The sequence below is a fragment of the Protomyctophum parallelum genome (assembly GCF_964188405.1).
Source record: "Protomyctophum parallelum genome assembly, chromosome: 3".
Classification (NCBI taxonomy): domain Eukaryota; kingdom Metazoa; phylum Chordata; class Actinopteri; order Myctophiformes; family Myctophidae; genus Protomyctophum; species Protomyctophum parallelum.
Genome location: NC_139698.1, coordinates 29,408,280 through 29,426,061, shown reverse-complemented (window position 1 = coordinate 29,426,061; position 17,782 = coordinate 29,408,280). Strand labels below are relative to the sequence as shown.

Sequence of the window (17,782 nt, the reverse complement as noted above, 5' to 3'; positions counted from 1 at the left end):
TTCTCATATTCCATCCTGATTGGCCACGATTGGCTCCTACAGTTTTCAGGAGTAGCAAATGGCCACAACTCCTCAACGCAGCGTCCGATTGCAATGAAACTGTGCATGCATATTCCCACTAGGCTGAGGAAGAATCCTGGTGGAGACCTGTGCCGATTGGCACTTTATCTAGTTTCCACCTGTTCTTCCATTCTGAGGAAGGTCCCAGAATGCTGTAAAGGTCGTCTGACGAGGCAGTAGGCTGTAATTAAACCTGAAGGGAAATGTATTAATTATCCTGTTGTGTGCTTGGTGGCTGTGGGCAGATTCTGTCTGGAATGCTGATGATGCAGAGGTGAGAGAGTAGAGGTGCAGTCCAACTGTTTCAGGAGTATCATCATTTATCAAGCCAGGCATACATTCTATGAGCACAGAGCCTGGGGAGGGGATAGAACTGTCCTTATACCAATCAGAATCACACGCATGTGCGTTTAAAAATAGCATGGCACACTTCCACATAGCCACGGTGTTCCTCAGGGAAGCTCCATGACCCCTCGTTAAATTGTTTATTTAATTAACCGCTCTTGATTCATGTGTACCTTGTTACCTTCATGTTTGTCCTCCTCATCACCTCTATTTGTCTTTTTTCATTTATTTTTGGCATCACAGTTATTTGTTCTGCCACGTTAAGTTGCCACATCAGTTACCACATTATCTGTACTACTTACATACAATAAATTGTTGAGTATTGATGATCCCAGTATTGTCTTGCCAAGGTCACTTTCACAGTTCATTGGCTAACTGACTGGCTAGTTACACAGGAATAATCACTCTCCTGGACAGATGGCATGTGTGCAGGGTTGAGGCCACCACAACCCCTCCACAACAACACATATCTCTGTCAAGAAATTTAGTCAATTTCACTTGGTAGGGTGTTTGCAAATACGGAGCGAAGCAGAGGAGCTCCTCATAAACTATGCATGCCATCTCCCAGTGTCAATAAATTGTGTGTTTCTATTAGCCCGGACGAGACTGGTTAACATCAAAGTGATGCTCGGGGGTTAGCAGGAAGCAGACACCACCAGGTTGCTGCCTGCTTGATTAATGCTGATGAATTAAAAATGGGCGCTGGTCATCTAAGGTTGATTTGAGCGCTGTCACAATCTCTCAGCCACACCACAGCCAAATTAATGCATTCAGCTGCTAAATGCAGTGTCTGCTAAATGCCTACATTGTAAATTGTACACTGAGGCACATGAGACACCCACTGCTATGGATCTAGTCTAGAGGATACAATGTCGAAAATCACACCCGTGTGAAGTGAGTTTCATCATATTGTACATCATAATACATCATCTCATTCTGGCCAATCACAATTAACGTCCTCACCTTCGTCTTCAATGTTTGTGTTTGCGAAATGTTTGTGTTTACACAAACACTCAAAACTGGCAATTAATTGTCAATGGCATTCAATGTTTTTTGTTTGTGCAAACACAAACATTGAATGCTATTGACAATGAATGGCCAGCTTTGAATGTTTGTGCAAAGCTCAAAGCTGGCCATTCATTATCAATGGCATTCAATGGCGTTTGTGTTAGGACGATGTGTGTGTTTACCTCAAAGATGGACATGGGGGTGCTAGCGCCTAGCGCCCCTCAAAAATAGCCAAATAAACAAATGTCAGAATACTCACCACAGCAAAAAACAAAAAGACTCTGGTACCCTGGAATGTACAATCATGTTAAGACTGTGGTGTACTCGTTTGTCTAGTTTTTTTGTTTTCTTTGTCTGTGTAATGTAATGTCCGTATTGTGGTAATGTGGTATTTGTTGTTTTTCTATGTTGTGTTAAAAAAAAGGGGGTGGTTCTATATATATTGTATTGCGATCGAACAGCTGTGAAATGTCAGAGCCTCAACAAAAAAAACATAAAAAAAGAAGAGAATAACACTCACCACGCAGGAGATCAGCGCTGGCATGAGGTGTGTTGTGCGTCCGGAACAGCTGCCAGTCAAAGTCGTCCTCCTCCCCCTGAGTGAAGTCACACAGATTGGGGTCTGAATCCTCATCGAAGGTGCAGCCAGCCGCTGAGATGACACAGAGAAACAATAGTGGTTAGTGCACCAGACACATTGTATTGGTCTGTGCTGAAATCATCTTTATTAGACAGAGAGCATTACTGGACCACTACCCAATTACTACAAGCTCCAGGAGTTGAGGTCATGCAATCTAAGTGGCCAACCACCCCATAATTCCCCTGACCATAACCACATTAAAACCCATACAACTTTGTGTTCATTCATTTTTTATTATTATTATTCTCTATTTGCTATTCTTCCTTTTTACTCAGTGTTTAGTGAGAGCTGCACAAACAAGAACTTCTTCCACTTTTACCTGTGACTGTGGTGTGAAACTAAAGTATAATTTATTACTATACTATACAGAATGTCTCCAGCACAGCTGTCCACTGAAGGAGGATAAAAAGACCACAGGTTCAGCAGGTGTTAACTAAATATATAACTTGACACTTTTATCATGATCATTTGAATTAGATGAAAATGACATGATGTTACCATTAGCTTTGCTAGCAAAACAAGTTTTACAACATCAGTTGCAACAGTTTGCAAGATTGCCCCATTTTAAACAAAAGCCTCAAATCATGAACGCAGCGTGCAATTTACGTGAAACTTTCACGCATGTTCTTACTAGGCTGAGGAATATAAACCACCCTTTTCACATTGGCCTGTTATAGCACCACCAACAGGTTGATTTTTGCAAAACACATTTTTGGAACAAAATGCTAAATGCCTCAAATCATCCAATTGCCATCAAAGGCGTATTATAGCGCCACTAGGAGGCCACAACCTGACCTGGCTTGGTGGAGACCTGTGCCCCGAGGGGCACTTTTTCTAGTTTATGAGTTTATTACTACGAAATTGACAAAAAGCTCTGCCTGTGTGTGAGTGTATGATTGTAGTTCATCCAGACTGCATTCCACCATGATCTCACCTCTGATCCCCTTCCCTTTTAGTAAAGGTGGGACAGATGCCAGACAACAAACCCACATCCATTTCCCACTCCACCTTTCACCCAGACACCCATTAATAACAGCCACCAAACAACAATAGTGACATGGCATGCTCTCACCAAAAGCAATGTTGTGGACATACAGCACGCTCACCACTCAGACTTACAATTAATCAAACTATGGGCTGTAATTACCCCTGACTCAAGTTCTGGTCAAATGAAAGTATCCCACCCAATAAACATACAAACAAGACCACACACAGCTCATGCATGTGGGCCCACATACAAACAGCAATACTGTTCACAGAGGGCTGGGACCCATAGGAATATGATGATTATTGTAATACATCAGAAGCTGCCATATCCCATGCGCCGAAAAACGAATTATTTCAAATTGTGTTTAATAGCTGCCTTTTTCATGGCCCCCGAGGCGCTGAATAATGCGCCGTTGTCTCTGCTGCCTGAATCTGTTGCCATATCTCACATTAGCACAGTGGTGTGAAAATGACACACTAACATTGGGCAGCTTGAAAAATCTCTAGCTCACGTGACGAGGAGCTCATGTCAACGCTGTCGAGGGACGCAACATGATAACGACCCAAATGACCATAAGCCCATCCTGAAGGTGACCCCCACCATGCGCTGTGGCTTTATTACAACTCATGTGACGCGAGTGACACACGCAAAGCCCCGCGTCCGCATACACGCACATCTAGATCCAATCCAATTTTAAAGCCTGCATATATGCGGGGCTCGCGTATCCGCATGCCTGGTGTAGCCAGTATCATTGATATCAATTGGATCTTTCCAAACGCGCTGTTAAGGGCGCAGTAAATTGCACGCTTTGAAAAGCCTGGTGTAGATCAGGCGTCATTCTTCTGACAAATCTGCTAGGAAACAAATGCAAGCATGGCTGGTTCACTGTCCTTACGATTCACAACGTGTGTTCAATTTACTGAGCTACTGCTGGAGGAAAACAGAGGCCACTTCTTGTCATGATTGGCATGTGCATTACTTGTCTATGCAGCAGGATTAGGTCAGGGTCAAACCTTTTTTTATACAGCAGCAGCACTCCATTTTATGTGGGAAATGTTTTATAGTCCAATTTCAAAGATGAAATAAAGCAGCGATACTCAAATAGCTGAACCAGACAATATTTAAGGGATATTTCACTTTCCAAAACACTTTGTTTTTATCGTCTAGCCTATTCAGGCTTATGTGAATACTCTGGACAGTTTTTAAGTTGCTTGATTCAGTACACTATATAGATATTTGATATTAATTTTAGCTGCCCCTTCTCCTTCCTGTACAAACCCATTGTAACTCCAAACTACATTTTAAACATGATAGATTCATTGAAAACACCCGCCCATGGTTCTGGTGACTGATACTGATACGACCGATTCTAAGACGTGAGGGTGCTGTGTTTTTTTCAATTAATTTTGTTTGTTTGTTTTTGGAAAATAACGGAATAACGAGGAGGAGAAAAATAAAATAATAATTGAATAACAGCAATTGTAATGTAAAGGAATAAGGCAGAACCCTAATGACGCAAAAGATAGTACATAAAGGAAATGCATTCACATGCTATGCTTTTCCAGAACAAATACATATTTAATGGGACGGATTCCCATTTCAGTTGTCAATGTGCGACCCTATACAGCCTCCACGGTGGGATCTGCGACCCACAGTATGAGTACCTCTGATAAGCCAGGTGAGGAGTGGACACAGTGGAGAATGGAACACTGCTTTTCTACTGATTTCATGTAATGCAGATTTCCTCGAGACTGTGGGCATGGCACAATAGACCCTCAGGAAGCCTCTTCCTGCCCACAGTTTGTGTTGCATCACTCTTACACATCCAGCAGGATGAGACACCACAGTTCCCTCAGCATCTCGTGACCTCGGTCCACTGGGTGAGAAAAATATCCAGCCAACCAGCGGAGGAGGGAACTGGAGACTCTCTGGGCTTTGATTTATCACTCATGCTGAGCAGTTGCCAATGCCAGGGGAGGGGTCAAAGGTTAATTGACCTGCACTGGGATCTATTTCTAATAGGACTGCCAGAGATACGAGACCTGACACATCCAAAGACTCTGCCACTATATATTAATTCCCTGCTGCTTCTGTCAATGAAGCCTGCAGACTCTGGCCTACAAAGACTCATCACCCAGGAGCAGGAAATGAGAGCCGAGCGCTGCATGTGAGCCCAGGCCAGGGCTTACCAGGAACGCCAGGATAGACATGGCTCATCTGTCAGGACAAAGAAAGGAGCACTCGCTGCACCAATATTCACTATTTCCCCTGAAATCACTGTGTCAACGCACAGTGAAGGCAGACATTCTTCTGAATATTATACGGTATAATGTGATAATGTGTCCAAAAACTACGGCTGAGATATTGCCATGTAAAACCATCTCATATGGCTGGGGGGGGGGGGGAGTTGTTGGGGAGAGAGCATCATCTTCTTTTCCATGCAGTTTCTGCAGGCTCCTAATCTTCATCTTTTTCCTCCTCCTCTTCCTCCTCTTCCCTCTTCTACCTCACATGCAGAAAATGATTGGGTTCTCAAAGTGCATTTCATGCTGATATGATCAGGTAAGCGCAAAGTAAATTGACCTGAATATGACGCGAGAAGTCCAATATCACATATACTCGGAGACCCAGAACTATGAGAACTATTTCAACACCACCATTGAACCTAGATATTTATTACCAAAACCAATTTACAGCAAGTTGATTTGGAATCTGTTCCTGTGTGCTCAGAGATAGTAAGATAACGATTTCTGCTTAAAGTACGTTCACAATCTCACTCCCATAATCCCCTCATTCTCTCCCCCTCTCTCTCTCTCTCTCTCTCTCTCTCTCTCTCTCTCTCTCTCTCTCTCTCTCTCTCTCTCTCTCTCTCTCTCTCTCTCTCTCTCTCTCTCTCTCTCTCTCTCTCTCTCTCTCTCTCTCTCTCTCTCTCTCTCTCTCTCTCTCTCTCTCTCTCTCTCTCTCTCTCTCTCTCTCTCTCTCTCTCTCTCTAGAAAGGCAAAAAATAATAAATAAATAAAATAAAAGAGAGAGCCGAACCGCACCCTGGAGCACAGACCCTGATCTATATAGTAGGCACCTCTTACTGAAGGTTGGTTGATTCTTAGTTGAAGGGTCCGTGCCCCTTCCAGAGCGGGCACTGGGTAAACGGAGCAGGGAAGGGCGGAGGGTTTGAACATGGCTGCTTAAATCGGCACCTCCATTAATCACAATTTGTGTGCCCTGTGGCCAGCAGAGCGTTGTGACAGTGACAGTGCTGAGAATGATTAATACTTAATGCAGCGTTTAAGAGAAAGATTTATGCCATCTGTTAGCCAATGACACACTGCAGAAGTTAGCTCCACCGCTCACACACGCAAGGATTCAGGGGGTGATTCATAACTTAATCTGGAGAGCAGCACTTGAGACACATCTAAAATTAGGCTGACTTTAGACCATGAACATGGAGGGGTGGTGGGAGAGAGGGGTCAGGGTGGATGGAGATATAGAGGGTGGATGTGCTTGCATAACCACAGTGTTCTCTTAAGTTGCTTTGGGACACTGGCAGTCTACAGCCTTGTGAACTGATCACCCAGGAAGAGGTGTATATAGCAGTTAGCTGCTGAGAAACATCCCTGTTCAGTTACAACTCAGATTGGCTGACTACTCGGTGCGGTGGTTCTTGTATTCTTTATTTTGTTTTACTGAGAATAAGGTTAGAAATACATTTAGGGTTAGGCATAGTTTTACTGGGGTTAAGTTTAAGAATAGGGTTAGGTTTAACCGTTTAAAGATGGAGTGCCGTGATTTTTTTCCACACTTAAACATGATCATCAGGTGTATTTAGGTGTATATGAGGTATAATTTTTTCAAAAAAGTGTACAGTATTTGTTAAAATGTTGGTTTTATGTGGACACACCCACCAGTTCATTAGGTATGCGTGAGTTTAACCGTAGCACCACCCACCTAATCCAGTCCCTCCGCCTCCTCCTTTAAGACCACCCACTTGTCCTAGTCCCTCCCCCTCCTTATAAAAGGACAGCCCATGGCTCTGCCCTTTTGTTTACAAAATGACAAATTGGTGTCTGTAATGTAACAAGAACTCATGTTTTTGTGAATGTTAGAAGTGAACACTTCCCATATTTCTGAGATATCGTATAAGCACCATTATGCACTTATACTGCCACCATCCATGTATAGGCATATAATCCACGCATCCATACCATATCAGATCTGTTTTTTCTGATTTTTTAATAATCATTTATTTATTTCCTCCAATTATATTGACCCTATTGTCACAATCAGCTCAGCTCATCATGCAATTAATTAACAGCAGAAACAATTAATTTGATAGATCATTTAGCATGAATAATTTTATTAATTTGCCAATATATTGTAGGCTATTGATTTCCTCCAGCTAAGCACCCTGGCATTAAAACTGTCCAAAACACTTGCACTGCCCTAGGCACATGATGCTCTGGACAGAAGACTCTCCACTCTTGCTCTGATCAAACTCAATTTACAACATGAATGTTCCTTCTGACTGCATTGAGCAAAAGTCGCCAGATTTAAAGAAACAAGCGGCCAAGTCCACAAAAATAAGTCACAGATATTGCCTTGAATATTTATGAAAACGTTTCAACAACACCAATCCTTTTAACAACATATTAATTTGAGGGTCCTTCACATAAACCATTGGTCAAGTCAACCACATCTCCCCTGAAAGTTACTTATATGAAAACAAGCCCAACAGATTCTAATTCTTGACTTTACAGCCTCGTATAAGTATTAGGACCTACATATTGACTACAACAGCCAACAAGAATGCACATGCACTGTGACACTACACTCTGTATCAAAGCCCGACCACTGTGATTATAAAAGAAACAACCTACTCCTTGAGAACAACAAGAGCAACTATACAGCAGAGCAGGTAGGCTATATAAGGCTGGTTTGTTGTGGTTTCCTTGATTATCCTGAGGACCCGACGTGAACATTTACTTGCTTCCAATCTAACGGAAAACAGTCTGCTCTGCTGTGAACTGGTAATGTGTGAAATGACTGTTTGAAAATCTGCCGCACAGAGCAGCAAACTGGCTGCGCCATTCAGTTCACACGTGTGTATGTGGCATGCAGCTCCGCCCACAGAGGTTGTCGTATTTAAAAATATATATAGAGGGGGAGGTGCGTGTGTGCGTGCAATTTTTTTACGTCACACTATCCGTGTTTACTTCATTGGCCCGTTTGACCGTCAAGTGTTCAGCCTCCAGGAAGAAACCCTAAATACAAAGTTATTACACCATTGCACATAAAAACGACTCCAGGGTGTCTAATGAAGTACTGTCACCCCATAGACACATGAAAAGCTGGAAAAATACAAAAATTGTGGCACTCCATCTTTAAGCATAATGCACTTAGGTTACTTCAGCAGTACCAGGCTGAGCAGTTCCCCCGGCTGTACACCCAATGCGAGTTGGTAAAAGGGCCACTTCATTGGTATTCATCTCCGCCACTGTTGGCCTGGTCTCTGCCAAACTGTCATAGCCCATAAGGCCAATTTTTGCCAAACAAATTTTTAGCAAAAAAAATCTCCTACAGATTGTCCAAAACTCTGTACAGAGCATCTCTATAATCATCAATATAATAATAATCAACACTGCCTTCCAAAGTTTGGATGGAAGCAAAATACCCTTGAAATTACACTCTGCCATGAATGCATCCCCCCAATTCCAACTCAGGAATCACTGATAATACACATAATAACAAGCATTCAAAGTGAACAAAGTGATTGTTGGCACCATTATTTCAGTATAATGAATCTAATCTAGACTAGAGGATTAACCTTTAAGAGGGATCCGCAATTAGTCATTAACATTTTGTGACAAGTTACACTCCCTGCAATTTAATTGCAGGGAGTGAGTTTACCAACATTCAAGTACCGGTAGTAAACAAAATGCGTAGTTCTAAGGTGATTTTCACGTGACATTATAGCCTACTGTACAATATTCAGAAGAATGTCTGCCTTTACTGTGCGTTGACACATTATCTGCTGTCAATCACCATGCCACTTTTATGTACAGTATGATCTGGAAGGAGTCAGGACAGCATTTAAACAATAAAGTGGAAAAAGATGGAATGAGGGAGAGAGAGAAAAGGAAGGAGATGGTGAAAAAGAGAGATGCATGAATGGGGCTTTGTGAATGCTATGTCAGCTCTCATAGGTCGATAGGAGACGTATGACCAATAAGCCAATGATGATGTCTGGAATACATTGGCCGTCCCGCGAAAGCTTGACTCTTACAAATGTGTTATTGACTCTACTCTGATTAAACCAGCTGGACTCAGAAATACACAAACTACACAGCTGCTGTCCTTTGAAGTGAAGAAGCAGATTGAGACACCGAGAGTTGAGAGACACAGAGAAAGAGACAGACAGACGGGCAGAGATGCTAATTACTGACAAAATGCACAAAGCAGAATGACAGTTTGAGGACAAACCAACAACTAAACTATTTCATTGGATTGTTTCAAAGCCTGACTAAATAGAAATGCGTGCTACCAAATAACAGACATGCTCTGACGTTACTCAGAAACAGAAAACCTATCAAGAGAAGATGATCACGGCAAAGTTGGTAGTGCTGTCGCCTCACTAAATAACTCCTCTTTAAGCCAGGGCAGGAGGCTTTAGACTGTAGAGTGATTATATTTAAAATCTGCATTGTGATTAAAAGGGCATTGGCCATGGCCTGGGCCATGGCTCAGTGGTCCTTGGCACCTTGGCTGGTAATCCAGTCTGGCAGTGTTCGACTCCCGATCCCGACGGCCTTTACTGCATGTCTTCCCCCCATCTCTCTCCCCATTTCCTGTCAGCCTACTGTCTTTGCCTCCATGAAAAAAATATAAAAATAAAGGCGAAAGCCACACAAAAAACATTAAAAAGGGCATTCTTATAAGGTTGTAGAAAATAAAGCTGCTGTTTTGGAATGGCTCACGGATGGTTATATTAACGTCACACCTAAAACACTGTACAGCAGGTAGTGCAATAGCAGTCAAACTGTTTCTAAGAGATTTATCATGAAGCAGTGGCACATTAAATAAAAAAAATCTACAGTTATTAATCATACTAATGCAGTATATGAACTATAGTGATGTGTGGTTGGGACATTACTTATGGGGCTTTGGGGGCTGACTAATACAGACATACATCCCTGTGACTCAGAGCACAGTGTACCCTAGACTGCTCCTTGATTTATGTATGGTTATATTCTGGTAGATGCTCATGCATGTAGGTCTGCCAGCATCAGACCTGTTGAAAGAGAGAGTTATAACACATTTTGTTCTTACTGCAATGCGATGTGTGTTCACATGGTTCATTTGTCGCGCATGCATTATGAGGTTTCAATGTTTGGAACTATTAAGAGTATGGAACTATACAGTTACCATTCTCTGTTTTTACAGCCAAAGTCAGCCAAAGAACTCATAATGAGGTGTTTGGATTTTTTCTATATATATTTTTTGTTGCATAAATCAGTGCTATTGGACACCATTTACATCTGTGTGTCGGTTATTTTATTTTTTTAACCTTGGACAAAATATTGGAATATTGGACAAAACCTCCATTGGGCCCTCAAACTGTCTGCTAAAGCAGCTAACTCCACCACCAGCTCCCCCTCTCATGCAAATAATTGGCAATATATAAAGTCACAATACCAACTTTGATGAGGCAGTATTGTATGTATTAAAAATATAAGGTTTTCTTCATTTCCTGACAAATTAATATTTTCCATTTCCTGAAAAATGAATAATTTGGAGTTAGGTGGTTTCTTCAGCAGAGATAAGAGTGTTGTCTCTCTCTCTCAGTAGCTCTGGGTCTGCAATGCATGCATGCATGCATCGCATTAAATTCTACATTGTTGTTCTGCTGCTGTTGTGTGTATGTGTGTCTGAGTGCACAACAACAGCAGAGCATGCTTCCACACAGCACGTGCATGTGTGTTTCCAGGCAGGGGACTGGGTGATAAATGTGTCCCAGGGTGCTGACAGAGCAGGCTGTGGAGACCCCTGTGGTCCCACCAGAAACAGCAGAGCTGTGGGCTGCATGGGGGCTAATCACTACTGTCTCAGGAGAGCCTCACCCCATGACAAATGACACTGTACACACCTTTCAGCGCACGCACGCACACACACACACACACACACACACACACACACACACACACACACACACACACACACACACACACACACACACACACACACACACACACACACACACACACACGCACACGCACGCACGCACGCGCGCGCGCGCACGCACGCGCGCGCGCGCGCGAGTCAAGACAACACGTATTTATAGAACAATAGAAACACTCAAAAGTCGATCCTGGATCCACTTGGTGTCCTTGAGAAACTCTTACTGCTCCTGATGAGGAGGTTGCATCCACCATCAGTGTGTGAATGAGTGATTGTAATGCCCATTGAAAAGCACTTTGTATAAAATTTTAATTTATCAATAGTAAAGGCCTTTGCAGACAGAGATTGTTGATTCCGTTTTGTTTGCCGCATGATTAATACAGTCTATAACTGGATGTGCCATGTTGAATAATAATTAATGATCCACTCACCCTTGTGTTTACAACTGGTATTTATATAGTTCGTGTCTGCATTGTGATCCGATCTCAAACTGCCAAAGCACACCAGTAGGTGAGATGGTGACGAGTCAGACGGCTGTCAACAAACGTGTCAGGTGTAGTGATCTCATCCATACTGTGCTACCTGTACTTATGTTTTCTCCGCAGAGGAAATGGTTGTCTTCTATAGTTATTTATCAGGAGGCAACAGATACGAGGACATGGATAATTGTGTTCTTGTGATAATAAGTGTTTGCAGGCAGTGTAAAGTCTACAGTGAAGCAGTCACTATTTGTGAGAGAACACAGTGATGACTGATAGGAGTGGATCATGTTGGGGCCGTCGTTCAATGAAGTCATTATGTCATTATGCTTGACATCATCTGCTTAAAGTTCATGATGGAATCGGACTGTGTGCAGTTACACACTCCCTAATGTGAGCATGTACTGACACTCGCATGTAAATTCAAGGCTTTGCATCATGAACTCTGCTGCTCCTAGATTAACTCTTCTTTAAAAACAAAAGAAAGGATTCACAAGATAGGCGAAGCTCCACAACCCCAGAACTGTAGTTCAGGTACGTACTCCCTAATGTGAGCATACACTGATTGCATTTAATCCTGTATGATTCTGCCTGAGATACTGTATGATCACTATCCCCTATCCAGATTAGATATGAACATATATCATATTTTAATTCAAAAATATATCTAAAAATAATTACAGCCCCAAGCTTAGTTATCAGCTCCACGCCCCCAGAAGTGTAGTTCCCCTCAATGCTTCAGCACATTATAAGCAGCTTGTTACCTTCACTTTAAAGAGTTGCTAGATCCAATGTGATCATTAATGCGAGCTCTGTTTGTATCATTTGGGAGTGATGGGCCTAAGTACGTTGGATCACGGTCAACTATGAGATATGATATCTATACTCATTCCATCCTGACAAATGTTTGCATGTGTGCATGATCACTGATCAGTGTTGACAGTGTGTGCACACAAAACAGTGGAAAACTAACACTCATTATGGAAATATCTGCCTCCCCTTTCATTAACTCTCTCTGAGAGAGACAGAGAACGACCTCTATTTTCCAGGCCATTTAAAAGCTGATGCAGAAGGAGAGAGAGAGAGAGAGAGAGAGAGAGAGAGAGAGAACTGGGGGAGGAATTTAACCTCATTTGTACTTCGTCGCATGGCTTAACTTGTAACTGAAATGAGAATCACGACTCAATGGAGAGAGATAGAGAAAGAAAAAGCGTTGGGGCAGAGAGAGAGAGAAAGAGAAGGGATTTAAGGAGTAAAGCCGCCTGTGAGTGCTACTGCTAGCTAGCAAAACATAGCACATGGAAGAAATGAAGAATCTAGTAGCTAAATCTGTGGTCGTATGAAACTCACTTTGAAGCATGGCATACTTTTTGGCAAAGTCTGAAATAGTATTCACTCCTACTCAACTCCAGTGAAAACAGAAAGTGCATGCTGCCAAATACTTTGTGTACTATGCGCACACACACACACACACACACACACACACACACACACACACACACACACACACACACACACACACACACACACACACACACACACACACACACACACACACACACACACACACACAATGTCTCTTCTGTGGGTTTTGACATCAACATCAACAAACCCATGTGTTCATGATCCTCTCTCCTGTCTGACACCTGAAGTCAGGTGTCCTCAATATCTCTACAAATCTCCTCTCTCCCTCCAGAGCTGAGCCCCCACAAGCCCCTGCAGCACCACAGGTCAAAGGTCAATGTGAAACACTAGACGCCGAGTCCACGCTCTACTAACGACCTCTATTTTCCAGGCCGTTTAAAAGCTGAGGCAGGATTATGTGACCTGCCATTATTTACAGAGCATTCTCACAGACATTTTATTTTATTCATTATATTTATCAGAGGCCATGGGTGTGAGAAAGGGCTTCATTTCTCTACACACAGCCAGCTGGTCTCTGCCCTAAAACGGTGGGCTTGTTAAAGATAATATAAGATGATAAGATGATAATAATAATAACAAGAGTAAACCTGGGACAGGAAAAGCTCCTCCCTACCTACTGTACAGCTGCCAGCCAGTACAGTGTCAGAGAGGAGATAATAACAATAATAAAACCTTTTCATATTTATACAATGGTGTGTGTGTGTGTGTGTGTGTGTGTGTGTGTGTGTGTGTGTGTGTGTGTGTGTGTGTGTGTATGCATGCGTGTGCGCGTGCGCGCATGCGTGCGTGCATGCGTGCGTGTGTGGCTGGCTTTGTCTGCATGCTGCCAGGTGGCGCTACCCACAAACACTGACGGGATAATGAACAACAATGGAGGGAAAGCCAAAATTATAACCCCGTTCCTGTAAACACATAGGCTTCTTTCCCCCTGTGCACTAATTTAACTCACCACATTGAAAACAGATTAAGGCCGTCTTCCTCTGTGAGACTGCTGATGAATTTTAATGCCAGTGATATTGGTTACTGGGAGAAGTCAAGCACTCTTCAAACAAATGGTTGCCGAGGTAACCTCATTTTCATAAGTCGATAGAGTGTGGCCTATTGTGTGTTTAAAGCCAGAGATAAGAGCTGTGCCCCAGTCGGTTCATCTTCTTTTCCTCAACACGTTTGATCCATGATCCATTCTACACGTTAAATCAGCCCTGGCCCCAGGCCCACAACAACAGTCTGGGCTCTCTATGGGCTCTATCTTGTGTCAGAGTCTCTAAACCAGTTATTTGGGGATTTAGCATTGCGTAAGAGGCGTTCACCTGCAAAAGTTGCAGTCTTGAACACCTGCCTTTATCCCTAAAACACTACCCGTTATATTATGCATAGGTGTGGTTTGGGCGCTACGTCTCTTAAACCAATCAGTCAGGTGCCATTGCCTTTAAGAGCAGGCTGCGCTATGCCAACTCCCCAAACCGAAATCCATGAACATGGAGAGAGGACGTTCACGCCGCTTTTCCGAGAATGAAGTGAAGGTGCTGGTGCATGAGGTCAAGGCCAGACAGGGGAGGATCTACGGGACCTCCTCCAGGCCTCCCAGGAGGGATGATGCAAGGCTGGCGTGGGTCGAGATAGCGGTGGCCGTTTCTGCGTTCTCTGGCATTCAAAGAACCGTTGATCAAGTCAAAAAACGATTTGATTCAACGAAGAGAATGGGGAAGAAAAAGGTAGGCTATACATGTGTGTAATTTGGAAAATAATGGAAATAATCTAAAGCCTTAATTTGTGCTGGCAATTAAAGTAACTATAAGTAATAATATAACATTTTAATTACATTTTCTTTTTTTCAGAAAGCATTAAACACTCCCAACTCCTCGCATTTTGAATACAAAAAACAACAAAATAATTCTCTGACACTTTAATCCATTGGGATTTTCCCTTCATTTTATCATACTGCTGTACCTTGGAATTGCAAATAAAAAAATAGTCCTTCAATCCCTCCCAAGGCCGCCACTAACAGACAGGAATGGCTGGCCCCAGGAGGAGGACAAGCTGCAGTGCAGGTTCTCACTCAAGCGGAGGATCTGGCCGCCTCCACTCTCTTCCCAGAGAGTATCGGGGGAACAGTGGCAGTTGGAGGGGCCGAAGGAGGTAATTAAATAAGGGTGGTCAGAAACAATAAACTTGCATTCATTAAGCACAAATCAATCATTGGACATTACTATGTACAATCTCTGTCATGTCTGTCAATGTCATAACACATTATTAAGAGATAATTATTACCGTCATGTGTAGGTGTGGAGGTATTTACCGTGAAGCATGAACCATGAGGGCCAGGTGTGTAGACAGTACTCAATTCAAACAAAAAGAAAAATAACTAAGGCAGAACATTCGTAATCCACATTTGTAATCCAAAGGGCCATTTTAAATCCAGTCAAAATGGTCATCTAACCAAGTCAGGTTCAAGCTACACCTGCACTAAGTTAACTCCCAAAATAATTTGTGATCCAAGTGAATTAATTCTACATGTCAACACGGAAAATATGACCTGATGAAGATTAAAAAGATCAAAACGTTGTCATAAAGTTCAATAAAGTAAGTATTTTGTACCGATATGGTGTGCGGGCTCCATCCATTATCTACTGAAGTCTCTTTAGCCCAGCCTGCGTAATTGCGTATTCTACGTTTGCTCTAACATGGAAAATATCACAATAAAATCCCATCAGATCAACATGACTAGAATAAACAAGGAGGCAGAGGCCTCTTTGTGTGAATTATTTATTTATTCAAAAACAACAACAGAGGAATAGACTAAATAATTGTCAATCATTCCCACAGATGAACCATTCGACCAGGGTGGCCTGGTTGTATCTTTTCCTGGCGATGAGGAGGAGACAGGCCAGGACGGAACGGGGCGAGAGCGAAGCGAGGAGGCTCCTGGTGAAGGGACATCGGATGTAGCAGCAGAAGGCAGGCAGAGACCCCGCCGATTCAGGAACATGGTCCGACCTGAGGACCACCCAATTTTCCAGATCCAGCAGGCGGGGTTCCGCATGCTGGAAAGGGAATTGGGTGGCCTTCGGCAGGGTCTCTGCAGCATCAACCGTGCCATGGGACAAAGCCTAGCTGCGATGAGCCGGCATGAGCGACTCCTGGGTCAAGGCGCCGCGGCGCTTCAGAGAAGCGCTGCGGCACTTGAGCGCCTGGCTCGCCTGGAGCCTCCGGCTCCGATGGCCCTGGTGGAGCCAGGCGCTCAAGTGCCGCAGCCGCCGGGAACAGCCACGCTTCAGGTGCACCATCTCTCTCTCCTTCCATCACTGGAGCGGGCCGCCAGCTTCCCACTTCTCCTTGTCGTCCCTCCCATGGACATCTGTCCCGTCGTGGCGCAGGCCTGCAAGTGAGGGGAGGACGAAATATGCCATGACCTCATGCACGAGCATCTTCAGCTATTTTTGTTGTGTCAAAATATTTGAAGGCCTGTTTTTGTTAAGTTAATCGTGAATTGTATTCATCATTAATTTTAGAAAATACCAACAGCCAAATAAACGCCTACTGTACATTGACAGCAACCCATTTACACCTTTTTTTAATAAAGCGACTTTGAGTATGTATAAAAGCGCTATATAAATTACATGTATGCATTGTCGTCATTAGTAGGCCACTAATTGAACAAATTACTTACCAGACATGGCTGCAGACTAGCGGTGCCGCAGCTCCGCTGACAGCTGATCCCTCATTGCCCCTGCTACTGTTTGTTGGCACTATTAGCTACCTGTACTTCAGCTTTCCGCCTTCTATATTCCGGTAATAATCTGTCCTCAAACTCCAGCACCATTCCATCACTAATCACCCTAACCCAATATTATATTATAATACCAGCAAGACGCCCTGGGGGAGAGAAGCGACCTCGCCCCAGGAACGCATCTGCCTGGGTGACGGCAGACGGCTGGGCGAGCGCTGGCGCGGGGTCCGTACGCTTTTCCGACCAGTCATTGGTCCGCATGCGGAAAACGAAAGTATTAAAGTTGGCGGACATGCGTTAAGGTTGGCGACCAGATTAAGGTTGCGAACATGCGTTAAGGTTGGTGAACATGCACTGCTCTGTGCTTGCCGTTATGGTTAGGTTAGGGTTTGAGGTAGGTTGTAGTTGTCAGAACAGGTCAGCTCCATATATGGAGATATAAGGGTGGCAGTGGGGGCAGTGTATTGAGTGTACAGGCTTTGATGAGGTCTGGCCATATATGGAGCGTGCCTTGAGTGTACAAGGTTTTGATGAGGTCAGATCAACATATGGAATATATGGAGATCTAAGGGTGGCAGTGGGGGCAGTGTCTTGAGTGTACAGGGTTTGATGAGGGCCCAGGAAGGGCCAGGCCTTAATTTCCAGGCCTTTGGGGCAGTCAAAAGGGAGAAATCGAAGAGGAAGGACACCTCATAGCTGTCAATGTTATTTTGCATGGCTGTGTTGTTGAACATTTACACCATATACGGCTAAACGTCGGGAAAGTTACACGACTGACCCACCCAGGTGATGGCAATAACACTAATGATGTAGTCTTACCGCGCAACATGAAAACTCCTGTCAGGCGTTCGTTAAAAGTTGATTTCTCCCTCTCCCCCTTTCCTCGTATTTCTAGTTTATTTAAATAATGTCATGCACATTTGCCCAGTGCACAT

At 43.5% G+C, this 17,782-nt stretch overlaps 1 protein-coding gene across 1 annotated transcript in view; it reads right to left on the bottom strand.

Moving 5' to 3' along the window:
- LOC310856103 (receptor-type tyrosine-protein phosphatase U-like) overlaps positions 1-17,782 on the bottom strand; it is a 152,864-nt gene that overhangs the window by 120,208 nt on the left and 14,874 nt on the right. The window contains exon 2 of the mRNA XM_083761325.1: positions 1,934-2,065. Coding sequence (XP_083617451.1) covers positions 1,934-2,065 — 132 coding nt within the window. The remainder of the gene's footprint in view (positions 1-1,933; positions 2,066-17,782) is intronic.